This window comes from Salvelinus fontinalis, chromosome 19 (assembly GCF_029448725.1).
Source record: "Salvelinus fontinalis isolate EN_2023a chromosome 19, ASM2944872v1, whole genome shotgun sequence".
Classification (NCBI taxonomy): domain Eukaryota; kingdom Metazoa; phylum Chordata; class Actinopteri; order Salmoniformes; family Salmonidae; genus Salvelinus; species Salvelinus fontinalis.
This window is the reverse complement of record NC_074683.1, coordinates 153,326-166,941: the sequence shown is the minus strand read 5'-3', so window position 1 is coordinate 166,941 and position 13,616 is coordinate 153,326. Positions and strand designations below refer to the sequence as shown.

The window sequence follows — 13,616 nt, the reverse complement described above, 5'->3', positions numbered from 1 at the left end:
GTCAAAGTGGAATTATGTTTTTGGAAATGTTTACAAATTAATAAAATAGAAACGCTGAAATGTGCACAAGTTGCATGGATTCACTGTTTAACATAATTTTTCAATGACTACCCTGTCTATGTACCTTATACAGTTGACGTTGGAAGTTTACATGCACTTAGGTTGGAGTCATTAACTTGTTTTTCAACCACTCCACAGCTTTCTTGTTAACAAACTATAGTTTTGGCAAGTCGGTTAAGACATCTACTTTGTGCATGACAAGTCATTTTTCCAACAATTGTTTAGACAGATTATTTAAATTATAATTCACTGTATCACAATTCCAGTGGGTCAGAACTTTACATACACTAAGTTGACTGTGCCTTTTAAACAGCGTGGAAAATTCCAGAAAATGATGTCATGGCTTTAGAAGGTTCTGATAGACTAATTGACATAATTTGAGTCAATTGGAGGTATACCTGTGGATGTATTTCAAGGCCTACCTTCAAACTCAGTGCCTCTGTGCTTGATGTCATGGGAAAATCAAAAGAAATAAGCCATGACCTCAGGAAAACAAATTGTAGACCTCCATGTCTGGTTCATCCTTGGGAGCAATTTCCAAATGCCTGAAGGTACCACGTTCATCTGTACAAGCAATAGTACGCAAGTATAAACACCATGGGACCACGCAGCCATCATACCGCTTAGGAAGGAGACGCGTTCTGTCTCCTAGAGATGAACGTACTTTGGTGCGAAAAGTGCAAATCATTCCCAGAACAACAGCAAATGACCTCGTGAAGATGCTAGAGGAAACCGGTACAAAAGTATCTATATCCACAGTAAAATGAGTCCTATATCGACATAACCTGAAAGGCCGCTCAGCAAGGAAGAAGCCACTGCTCCAAAATCTCCATTAAAAAAAAAAACAGACTGGTTTGCAACTACATATGGTGACAAAGATCGTACTTTTTTGAGAAATGTCCTCTGATGAAACAAAAATAGAACTGTTTGGCCATAATGACCATTATGTTTGGAGGAAGATGGGGGGGGGGGGGGCTTGCAAGCCAAAGAACACCATCCCAACCGTGAAGCACGGGATTCGCAGCATCATGTTGTGGGGGTGCTTTGCTGTAGGAGGGACTGGTGCAATTCACAAAATAGATTGCATCATGAGGCAGGAACATTATTTGGATATATTGAAGCAACATCTCAAGACAACAGTTGGGAAGTTAAATCTTGGTCGCAAATGCTTCTTCCAAATGGACAATGACCCCAAGCATACTTCTAAAGTTGTGGCAAAATGGCCTAAGGACAGCAAAGTCAAGGTATTGGAGTGGCCATCACAAAACCCTGACCAGAACAGCTTCAATGCGCCTTGGCATAGAAGTGTCTGAAACTTCATTGGAGGGATGGACACCGTTCTTTCGCGAGAAAATCCTTGAGTCGCCTCTTCACTGTTGACATTGAGACTGGTGTTTTGCCGGTACTATTTAATGAAGCTGCCAGTTGAGGACTTGTGAGGCGTCTGTTTCTCAAGCTAGACACTAATGTACTTGTCCTCTTGCTCAGTTGTGCACCAGGGCCTCCCACTCTCTATTCTGGTGGGTCTAATCCTGGACGCTGATTGGTTAAAACCGCATTCCAGGCTGTCTATTCCACAAGTTACCACTGACTGCAGAACAAAAAAACTGAATGACTGGGTCACGTCTCTGGCAACCGATAGAACGAACAACCAGCTGGCTTGGGTAGCAACCCTAGATTTGTGTCGGGACTATATCGTGTGGAAGGATGAAATAGTATGAATAAATTCATGAAAAATTACGTTTTTAATGAAAATATGGCAATTATTTTAGTATGTTTTGTAACCCAGTTTCTCAGGAATTATCACTTAAGTGTGGGTGAATTGCTATACTTGAGCTAGCAAACAAGTCTGTCTTTCTATTAATGGGTCTATTCTTTCTTCCTTCAGGGCACCTTCTGTCGCAGGAAGAAGAGGGGCGAGGAGGCCAAGATTGGCAGGAAGCTGTCAGATCACAAGCTGAATCGACGCTCGGACGCGGAGTGGCTTCACCTCAAGCCTCTCACAGAGGGTGAGAGGGTGTCCTGTCCTAAAGTGAACTCTAACTAACAAAAGAGTAGGATTGTTACCACACTTAAAATGGAAGATTTGTGTGAGACGTGTGTAGCTTGGAATTTTGTGTGTAGGAGGATGATAATACTATGCATGACAAAAGTACAAGGGGGGTGTGTGTTTTTTTTATATGCATTGCTGTATTGCCAGCTTTGCTTGTGTTTTGTAGGACATGCCATATACAGTATATCCTGAACTTGGCATTTAGTAACAGCTTTCTACTCCTTTTCCCCCCTCAAGGTCTGGACAGCACGACCATCTCCTGCGACAACGGCCACAATGACACCCAGCTTACAGAGCTGCAGCCACCTGACTCGCCCAGCAACAAGACGCCACTGGCCCCTGCAGACTCACTTACCAAGGAGAACGGCCGTCGGCCCAAGAAACACGGGCACAACCACGGCGGGCATTCTCACGGCGGTGGGCATGGGCACTCACACGGCGGGAATTGCCACTCGGACCAGGAGATGAAAGACGCGGGCATCGCCAGCATCGCCTGGATGGTCATCATGGGTGATGGCATGCACAACTTCAGCGACGGCCTGGCCATAGGTGAGCAGTAAGCCACCACTTAAGTAATTGACAACAAAATATTTTACTCTCTGGCTAGGTAAAGGTTGAATTAATAAAGATTAGACTGTATTATACTGTTCTGTAACATAATTAAGTCTGTGTCAATGTTCTTGCTGTTGAATGTTGTTTCTTTGACAGGTGCTGCCTTCAGTGCAAATATTACCGGTGGCATCAGTACATCTGTTGCCGTGTTCTGCCATGAATTGCCTCACGAACTGGGTAAGTACACCATTCCCGGTCCGAGAAGGGCTTCAGAGCCATCACTTGTCACAAACAAAATCCATTATTTTGCCAATACTCATTTCACAATTGACTCAAAAGCTTGGATAATTTTCCCATCCCCAAGGACAATGTGTTGGGCAATGGAGAGACTGCACAGTGCCTACTATCTGTTAAACAGACACTAGCCCTGATCCAGTCAATTGTAGCCTAAATAAAGGAAATCTATTTATATTAATTTAATGTTTTATTGAACCTAATTGGCCCATTAAATAAGACTAATTGACACATCAAATAAGCCTATTTTTTAAAACATATTTTATTTAAGCTTTTTTTTAAGCAGTAAGTCCCATTGATACCAAGGTCTCTTTGCAAGGGAGCCCTTCATGACAAGACCAGCAGCAATTACTCATTACACGTTCAATCAAGGCAGGAGCATATGAAACAGAAAGACTATATATTTTTACACAGTTAACACCTCTGTTACAGTGTAGACCTTGTGATTGAACTTTTTATGCAATTGATTGAATTGCAGCCACACACATGCCTCAAGGCATTGACATTCATGACACTCCACACCATTCACAGAAACTCTGCTATTTATTGAGGTAGAGATGACTGACAGATTCAACTCCACTAGTCATCAAGATTCGTTGTGGCTCAAAGGTGTGATGGATGAGGAACCCCCACTGACAATAAAACATTGATTCAACCTCTAAAGGTACTTTGGCCTCTGTGCCATGGCTTGTGCTGTGCCCATGCAGCAGGGCTTTTTTTTGTTTATTTGTGTGTTAGTAGCAAGCAGAGGGAATAGGCTGATCGACAGTGTCTCTGCACACTAATGATGCCTGCTGCCGTAGACATGACGTCTGAGTGTGCGTCTCTAGTCTGAGTGATGAATAGACCAGACTAGAGCAGAAATAAACACTATTCATTTGTCTACATGCTCCCCCTCATATTGCTGTTAACTAATAGTGTCTTGCTGTTTCGGTTGGCTGACTCTTTCAAATATTACTTGATGAACCACAATGTGTTTAAGGTGAATAGAATAAATGAATAGATAATGTTGCCATTCTGTTAGCAATGCAACTCCACTCAATGGTTAACAATTGTTGAAGTCAAGAATTGTGTAGTATACTGTAGAAACTTGTATCATAACTGTTGACGATTAAGAGAAGAAGCATCTAGAGTTGTAGGAGAGAAGAATGTGCCTATTTGAAAGCTATGGGAAACAAAGTGTAAGAAGTAGCTCTCGTGCTAGAAAGGTTAGAGACCCCTGGTCTGGGCATCTAAGGGTAAAATAGTCTAGCATTGTATGCTTCTTTTTTAAGGTGTATTGCAGCAGATTTTTATAGGTTCTACTATAACATGAGTAGGCCTAAGATGCATTGTATTCAATGATTTTCCATTCTTCATTGACTGGCCCTAAGGGGCCAACCCTAAGGGAGCATCTGCTTGCCACCCCCCCACTCCACCCCACGCTATCAACACTCGGACCAGTCATCTCCTAATAAATGACGCCAGCGCATTTGAAAAGTGAGCCTTTCCTCTCCCGTCGCTCCAAAGACAAATGCCTCTTCCAGGCTCTTTAACACCCCGCTGAGAAGTTAATTGGCAGTGATGGGTGTGTTAATTGCACACAGCAACACGGTCAAGATGGGCGGCTTTGAGTGCGTGACGACGGATCCTTCCAACTGTCAAATCAAATCACATTTTATTTGTCACGTGCGCAAAATACAACCGGTGTAGACCTTAGTGAAATGCTTACTTACAAGCCCTTAACTAACAATACTTTAAGAAGTTAAGAAAAAAATAGAAAATAAGTCACAAATAATTGAACAGCAGCAGTAAAATAACAATAGTGAGGCTATATACAGAGGGCCGGTACAGCGACAATGTGTGTGGGCACCCGTTAGTCGAAGTAATTGAGGTAATATGTACATGTAGGTAGAGTTATTAAAGTGACTATGCATAGATAATAAACAGAGTAGCAGCAGCATAAAAGAGCGGTCTGAGTTGCCCTTTGATTAGCTGTTCAGGAGTCTTGTGGCTTGGGGGTAGACGCTGTTAAGATGCCTCTTGGACCTGGACTTGGCACTCCAGAACCGCTTGCCGTGCGGTAGCAGAGAGAAGAGTCTATGACTAGGGTGGCTGGAGTCTTTGACCATTTTTAGGGCCATCCTCTGACACCGCCTTATGTAGCGGTCCTAGATGGCAGGACGCTTGGCCCCAGTGACGTACTGTGCCGTGCGCACTACCATCTGTAGTGCAACCAGTCCGGATGTTCTCAATGGTGCAGCTGTGGAACCTTTTTGAGGATCTTCAGACCCATGCAAATCTTTTCAGTCTCCTGAGGGGGAATAGGCTTTGTCGTGCTCTCTTCACAACTGTCTTAGTGTGTTTTGGACCATGATAGTTTGTTGATATGGACACCAAAGAACTTGAAGCTCTAAACCTGCTCCACTACAGCGCTGTTGATGAGAATGGGTGCATGATCGGTCATCCTTTTCCTGTAGTCCACAATCATCTCTTTTGTCTTGTCTTGATCACGTGGAGGGAGGTTGTTGTCCTGGCACCACACAGCCTATAGGGAGGTCAGAGACCTTGCCGTCTCATCATTGTCGGTGATCATGCCTAGCACTGTTGGGTCATCGGCAAACTTAATGATGGTGTTGGAGTCGTGCCTGACCGTGCAGTCATGAGTGAACAGGGAGTACAAGAGGGGACTGAGCACGCACCACTGAGGGCCCCCGTGTAGTGGATGTATTGTTACCTATCCTTACCACCTGGGGGTGGCCATCTGGAAGTCCAGGATCCAGTTGCATTTACATTTACATTTAAGTCATTTAGCAGACGCTCTTATCCAGAGCGACTTACAAATTGGTGCATTCACCTTATGACATCCAGTGGAACAGCCACTTTACAATAGTGCATCTAGATCATTTTAAGGGGGGGGGGGGGGGGGGGGGCAGAAGGATTGCTTTATCCTAGGTATTCCTTGAAGAGGTGGGGTTTCAGGTGTCTCCGGAAGGTGGTGATTGACTCCGCTGTCCTGGCGTCGTGAGGGAGTTTGTTCCACCATTGGGGTGCCAGAGCAGCGAACAGTTTTGACTGGGCTGAGCGGGAACTGTACTTCCTCAGTGGTAGGGAGGCGAGCAGGCCAGAGGTGGATGAACGCAGTGCCCTTGTTTGGGTGTAGGGCCTGATCAGAGCCTGAAGGTACTGAGGTGCCGTTCCCCTCACAGCTCCGTAGGCAAGCACCATGGTCTTGTAGCGGATGCGAGCTTCAACTGGAAGCCAGTGGAGAGAGCGGAGGAGCGGGGTGACGTGAGAGAACTTGGGAAGGTTGAACACCAGACGGGCTGCGGCGTTCTGGATGAGTTGTAGGGGTTTAATGGCACAGGCAGGGAGCCCAGCCAACAGCGAGTTGCAGTAATCCAGACGGGAGATGACAAGTGCCTGGATTAGGACCTGCGCCGCTTCCTGTGTGAGGCAGGGTCGTACTCTGCGGATGTTGTAGAGCATGAACCTACAGGAACGGGCCACCGCCTTGATGTTGGTGGAGAACGACAGGGTGTTGTCCAGGATCACGCCAAGGTTCTTAGCGCTCTGGGAGGAGGACACAATGGAGTTGTCAACCGTGATGGCGAGATCATGGAACGGACAGTCCTTCCCCGGGAGGAAGAGCAGCTCCGTCTTGCCGAGGTTCAGCTTGAGGTGGTGATCCGTCATCCACACTGATATGTCTGCCAGAGATGCGATTCGCCACCTGGTCATCAGAAGGGGGAAAGGAGAAGATTAATTGTGTGTCGTCTGCATAGCAATGATAGGAGAGACCATGTGAGGTTATGACAGAGCCAAGTGACTTGGTGTATAGCGAGAATAGGAGAGGGCCTAGAACAGAGCCCTGGGGGACACCAGTGGTGAGAGCGCGTGGTGAGGAGACAGATTCTCGCCACGCCACCTGGTAGGAGCGACCTGTCAGGTAGGACGCAATCCAAGCGTGGGCCGCGCCGGAGATGCCCAACTCGGAGAGGGTGGAGAGGAGGATCTGATGGTTCACAGTATCTATTTTTACTTAAAGTCCCGGAGAAAGTAGTGCAACTCAGTTTCATTCACACCTCCGTGCTAACATTCTTTGAGGCTCTCCAGTCTGGCTTTGGGACCATGCACAGTACTGAGACAGCCCTGGTGAAGTTTGTAAATGACTTGCTCATATCTGAAGATACAGGATTCCCCACCATCTTGATTGTTCTGCACCTCTGCTGCTTTTGACACAGTAAATCACACCATTCTACTGAAGTGCCCCCGAGAGCACACTGCCATCTATGGGACTGCCCTTAACTGGTTCTCATCCTACCTCCAACCGCAAGCTGTTTTATTCTACCATAAACTGCTGTCTCCCACAAGGGTCTGTGTTAGTACCTATCCTCTTCCTACTTTACATGCTCCCACTTGGCCAGATCTTCAGACAGCAATTCCACTGCTATGCAGACGACACACAGGTGTACATTAAAACCAAGCCTGACACATCTGCTCTGTCAACATTGTCCAACTGGATGCAGAACAACTCAAGTGGCAAATTAAATTCATAAACTACAGCTCATCCAAAAGTGCCACAGGGATTCTGAAACAAACAAAAAAAGTCGGCCCACAACAGCCCTATACTTACTAATCTCCATTGGCTACCTGTTCCTCAAAGATTTGACTAAAAGGATCATCCTTGTCGACAAAGCCCTGAATGGCATCGGACCCGCCTACCTGTCAGACCTACTCTCTCCCTATTAACCCCCACACACCCTATGACAAGCCACGTTCAAGCTATATATACAGTGCCTTCATAAAGTATTCGTACCCCTTATTCACATTTTGTTGTTACACCCTGAATTCAAAATGGATTGAATAAAAAAAAAATAACGCACCCATCTACACACAGTGCCCCATAAATGACAAAGGCACCCCAATGGTGGAACAAACTCCCTCACGATGCCAGGACAGCGGAGTCAATCACCACCTTCCGGAGACACCTGAAACCCCACCTCTTCAAGGAATACCTAGGATAAAGCAATCCTTCTGCCCCCCCCCCCCCCCCCCCCCCCCCTTAAAAGATCTAGATGCACTATTGGAAAGTGGCTGTTCCACTGGATGTCATAAGGTGAATGCACCAATTTGTAAGTCGCTCTGGATAAGAGCGTCTGCTAAATGACTTAAATGTAAATGTAAATGTAAAGTGGAAACATGTTTTTATAAATTGTAACTAATTTCTTTGAAAATTAAATCCAGAAATATCTCCATTGACATAAGTATACGCACCTTGTCAATACATGTTAGAAGCACCTTTGGCAGTGATTACAGCTGTAAGTCTCGAAGATCTTTGTACACCAGGATTGTACAATATTTGCACATTATTCTTTTTAAAATTCTTCACGCTCTGTCAAGTTGGTAATTGATCATTGCTAGACAGCCATTTTCAAGTCCTGCCATAGATTTAAGACGATTTAAGTCAAAACTGTAACTAGGCCACTCAGGAACATTCAATGTCATCTTAGCAAGCAACCCCAGTATATATTTGGCCTTGTGTTTTAGGTTATTGTCTGTCTGAAAGGTGAAAAAGGTTGGAAAGCAGACTGAACCAAGTTATCTTCTAGGATTTTACCAGTGCTTAGCTCTGTTCTGTTTATTTTTATCCGGGGTAAAAAATGCCACAGTCCTTGCCAGTGACAAGCATACCCATAGCATGATGCAGCCACCACCATGCTTGAAAATATGAAAAGTAGTACTCAGTGATCTGTTGTGTTGTATTTGCCTCGAACATAACGCTTTGTATTGAGGGCATTAAGTAAAAAAAATTGCCAAATGTTGTACAGGTGTAATAAGCAGGTGTGCCTTATTACCCGGTCCTCCTTGTGCTTTTCTGGCTCCAGGTGACTTTGCGGTGCTTCTGAAGGCTGGCATGTCGGTGAAACAGGCCATTGTGTATAACCTACTCTCTGCCCTCATGGCCTACGTGGGCATGATGATCGGCACAGCCGTGGGCCAGTACACACACAACGTCACCAGCTGGATCTTCGCCGTCACTGCTGGCATGTTCCTCTATGTGGCTCTGGTAGACATGGTGAGTTGTACAGTGAAACAATCACAACCATTTCACAAAACCTGTTTTAACATGGGCAGTGCAATTGAAGGCTTTCACCATTAAAGTAGTCGACTGGGTGGGACCTCATGGTTTAAATACAGAATTCCATAATGGTTAGCAGGAAGGACCAGCCAATTCATTAATGTCCTGAGCAAATTGCAGCACTCCAGGTGGCATGAAATGACCAAACCTTGGCTTTATGCCCGTTCAGACTAAACAAATCCCAGCACAGTAGATGGTGGTAAGCACCTTTTTCAGTTTGTTTACGGACCACCAATAAACTTGTAGAAGAAGAAATTGACAAATACTGTAAAATGGTGACAGCCCTTGATGGTTGTCTAAAATCAAAATGGCATCACGGGCATAAAAGGTTTGGTAACACCTGACCTAATGTCGAAGTCCAGTACAGTGGAATGACCTCTATCTAGTGTCTACCGTTAATACAGTGTAGTCCCCTCTTAATTCTCCTGTATGGTGTCTGACTACATTGTGACCTTTTGCTCCCTCTCTAGTTACCAGAGATGCTCCACGGCGACAGCGAGGAACACAAGCGCTGTCAGCTGGGCCACTTTGTCCTGCAGAACCTTGGCCTGCTCACCGGTTTCTCCATCATGCTGCTCATTGCCATCTTCGAAGACCAGATAGTTTTTGACTTTGGCTTCTAGCGGTGGAGGGTGGGGTCAGTTGGTACGAGGGAAGGCGAATGTGGGGTTGTGTGTCGGTGCTTGTGCTTTTTGGCCTTTAAAAAGTGCTTTGTTTGTTCTGTGGTGGTCCAGTGTCCTGCATGCATAGTGATCGAGCTCTCATTCATGCTCCCTGTGCCTCTCCATTCCGTAGATCAAAGCAGTGGCTTATACATATCCCCCCATTCTGTTCCCTTTCTCTGTCCCATTGAGTTATTCCTTTCAGCTCCTCGGTTCTATCCTATGCTCCTTCCCATGTAGCTTAGATGCTGTACTGAAGGTACACCTCAAGGTTACTCTCACCAACAAACACCTCTTTAGTTGATATTGATAAGGCCACCTTCCTTTCGGAGACTAGCTTATGCAAGTAACACTTTGATTACTCTCCCCATTCCTCTGAAAACCATTATAGCAAATCAAAAGGAATGTCACATTCCAATTGGTCTAAATACATTTGTTGACACGATAAGTTCACATATCGGCGGCTCGCCTCAGTATCAGCAGGTGTGCTCCACTACCTTTGAGTTCCTCTCCTCAAGATGGATAAAGTATCCACCTCCTAACCTGGAGAATTCTCCAGACTGCTTCCCACCGGTGCAGGGCGCTCCCCTACAGAGAGGAAGTTGTCATGGCCCAGCAGCCCTTTGCTCATCCATCATAACCCTGTGCAGTGTGTCGTCTTATGACGTTCCCACTCCCTTTATCTGTTATCAACCCTGTGGCTTGTCCCATTTTACTTGCTTAGTGCACCTGTGGTGCCTTCCCATTGCCCCCATCCATCATAAACTTGTGAAATCTGTCCCGCTGTGTATCAACATTTACTGTCTAAAGCTGTGCCAAGTCCATTGTGGTGGCTTTGCCAATGAACACACTGTAATAGAGTAGCTAGGAGCTAGCTAGTCCATAGACTCGGAAGTGTTAAAGGAAAGTGGTGCTAAAGCCCAAATTTGTCCACGGGCATTGCATGAGTCAACAGGTCTGTATTGAAGGTCTTCGCCCTGTTGCTCTGCAAAACTATTGAGAACCACAGCTTAGCTATGCATTTTGCCAAAAATGTGAACGCTACTACCCCAACCTTAAAAGAGCGATTGCGTGTCTAATTATAATGTCTGTGTTCATTTGCAGCAGTCTCCATATTTATATATATTTTTGTCTTGTTTCTATGGCTGATTTGAGAAGCATTGGGGGTATTGAAGGTACCCATAATGCTACATAGTGCTACGAAAGAAAAACGACTTTAGGTACTCACTCGGATGTAGGCTCCAGTCAGTTTCATTTCATTATGCGTGTTCAAGACCGATGTTAAATGTAGCCTCAGCGACGCACAAAGTAAACAGAATAATATGTCAATTTCCACAACAACTAAGAGTGTTAAAGCACAGGCCTCAAGTTCTCCACTGTTTTGGTCCTGTAGCTACCACGTTATAGCGGTGTAAAGTGCACCCGAGCACATGCTCAGATACTCTGTGTGACTATTGGAGAGCAGTCTTGCATCTCGCTCATCTCAATATCTGCGGTACTGATTCATAGCGCTGAGTCTACCTCTAAAATGATGTGGGAGAAAAAAGTTGGATTACCTCGATATATATTAAAGAACCAAGAAATATTGCCCAACTGCATTTGTAGGACTGATGGTCTGTAAACAAAAATCTGACATTTTACAAAATGAAACTTTGCATGCCCTAAGTCCTATGTGAATTTAAGAATAGTATTTTCCTTCTGTGTCGAAGAAACCTGTTGCTTTGCGTTTACACCATTGAGGGCACTAGCTTGTTTTTGTAGCCAAATACATGACCCATGCATTGTGTTGTGGTATTTTCTTATTTTTAAATGGGTTACTGTAAGTCTTGATTACCCCCATCGCAATCGGGCAAAGTCAGAAGTCAATTAGATTGAGAGCGAATTAAGTATATTTAACTTCGTGCTTATTACATGGGGGTTACACTATTTACCTTACCAAAAGACCCAAGTTGAGACTGTTTTCAGCATCATAAATCTAAAGAGTGTCACAGTTATTGTTAAACCCTGAGATGTTTGGATACTGTGTTGTGTATCATTCCTCCCAAATCGGTTTATAAGAAAGTACTTGTATCAAATAATACATTTTCCTGTGTCATTTTGAAATTGGTCTCTGACAATCTGGAAAAGAACAAGCATGTCAATGGCCTTTTTATCACTGCTAAAAATATGCTTTATGTCTATATATTTGAATATGTTCAAATTAGCACACTTTGCACTTGTGTAATTGATATTCGACTTGTAATCAAACCGTATAACTATAAGGTTATCAGATGTTCCTTTGATTCGTTTTTTTTTTTTTTAACAATCATTAGTTGTATATTTTTGGTTAAATGGGTGTATGTGATAAGACACCACGCCGACTGTGCCAAAGTGGCCCATTTGGGTTTTCTTTACCATAATTCTGTGCTTGCCGTCGCCTCCTGACATTCCATTGGCTGTCTGCTGCTCGAGTGCTAAGCTAGCCAGCCTGGCTGCTTCACCTGCTGGATCACATTGAAATGTGCAACCTCCATTTATCCTGTCACTGTGTGACATCCATCGTCTTGTCTTATTGGCTGTGAATCATCGTCAATCACATTAAACTAATGTACTTGATTGGATCGAATCATGCATGAGGCATGAGTTAAATGGAACAGGAAAATGTTTTGGATGTAATTGTTTCTCTGCTTTTGTATAGAAAAATGAAAAAGACTAGTCAAATGTTTTGTTAGTTTATTTTTTAAATAAACAGATCAACTGTAGCGATGAGGAATTCTTTAGGGCCTGCTGAGCCTATTGGTAGAGCTTTCGTGTTTTAGAACAATGTTCATTAATTTTTCATAGTCAGTTTTTCAACATGAGAAAAGAAAAATATGTACTTCATCGGCTGAATAGGTGCCTGCTATAATGTTGCTATATTCTTTTAACAATCAATTTCTCATGCAATAGAGCTGGTTACAAGTGTCTAGCCACCATTTAGATTACCATAATCTCTTTACTGGACTAGGAGCAGCAAATACAAAATAATAATATGAAGGTCCATGGTTGTTTGGTTTTTAATTTGATACATTGTTTACAAACCTGGATATCTAAATGTAGTCATTGCATTTATCATCCTCGCTGATTGTCTGTGCATTCTGTCTGGAAATGAAAATAAAGTTTGCAAAGAGCCCCTTTTGTGTGACCTTTTTTTGCAATGGTAATTTTGTCTTAAAGCCATAATCAGCAATTTTTCTGGCATTTCTAAAAATGAAATTGCTCGATTTAGATTAATATAAATATCTTCCTGAGACTAGTACAACTGTCTTAAAAAAAAAAAAAGAACTTACAATGTCATTGTTGCTCAGTAGAAATTTCCGTTTCATGTTCTAAGGGCAAGGGCATACCTCTTGACCTGGTTCAGTTCATTAAACGTTTTGCTATGTTGTGTGGTCGTTTGTACTGAATAGTGAGATACCTCAAACAAGTGTACATTGTTCTTCCAACAGTCTTCAAGGTAGGTTTGCTCCTGTTGATGGCATTATGAATCAACACTAGTTCAGGAGAGAGGACCTGAATGCAGAACACTACCTGCATCAAACGGATGCTATGAAACCCTTAACAAGGAGTTGCAATCAGTTTTGGAATGGGTGGCCAGTAATTAGCTGGTCCTGAACATCTCTAAAACTAAGGCCATTGTATTTGACACAAATCATTCCCTAAGCGCTACACCTCAGCGCGATCTGGTAATGAATGTTGTGGCTGTCGATCAAGTTGAGGAGACTAAACTTGGTGTGACCTTAGATTGTAAACTCATGTTCAACACCTAAAGATTCAAAGTTGTAAAACATGTCCATAATAAAGAGATGCTCTGCTTATTTGACACCACACTGCAAAAAGCAAGTCATGCAGGGTA

At 43.8% G+C, this 13,616-nt stretch overlaps 1 protein-coding gene across 2 annotated transcripts in view; it reads left to right on the top strand.

Moving 5' to 3' along the window:
- slc39a10 (solute carrier family 39 member 10) overlaps window positions 1-12,892 on the top strand; it is a 58,317-nt gene extending 45,425 nt beyond the window's left edge. For both annotated transcript variants that reach the window (XM_055870241.1, XM_055870242.1), the window contains 5 exons: window positions 1,949-2,069; window positions 2,351-2,662; window positions 2,822-2,902; window positions 8,827-9,017; window positions 9,551-12,892. In XM_055870241.1, coding sequence (XP_055726216.1) covers window positions 1,949-2,069; window positions 2,351-2,662; window positions 2,822-2,902; window positions 8,827-9,017; window positions 9,551-9,703 — 858 coding nt within the window. In that variant the 3' untranslated portion in view covers window positions 9,704-12,892. The remainder of the gene's footprint in view (window positions 1-1,948; window positions 2,070-2,350; window positions 2,663-2,821; window positions 2,903-8,826; window positions 9,018-9,550) is intronic.
- The last annotated feature ends 724 nt before the right edge of the window (window positions 12,893-13,616 follow it).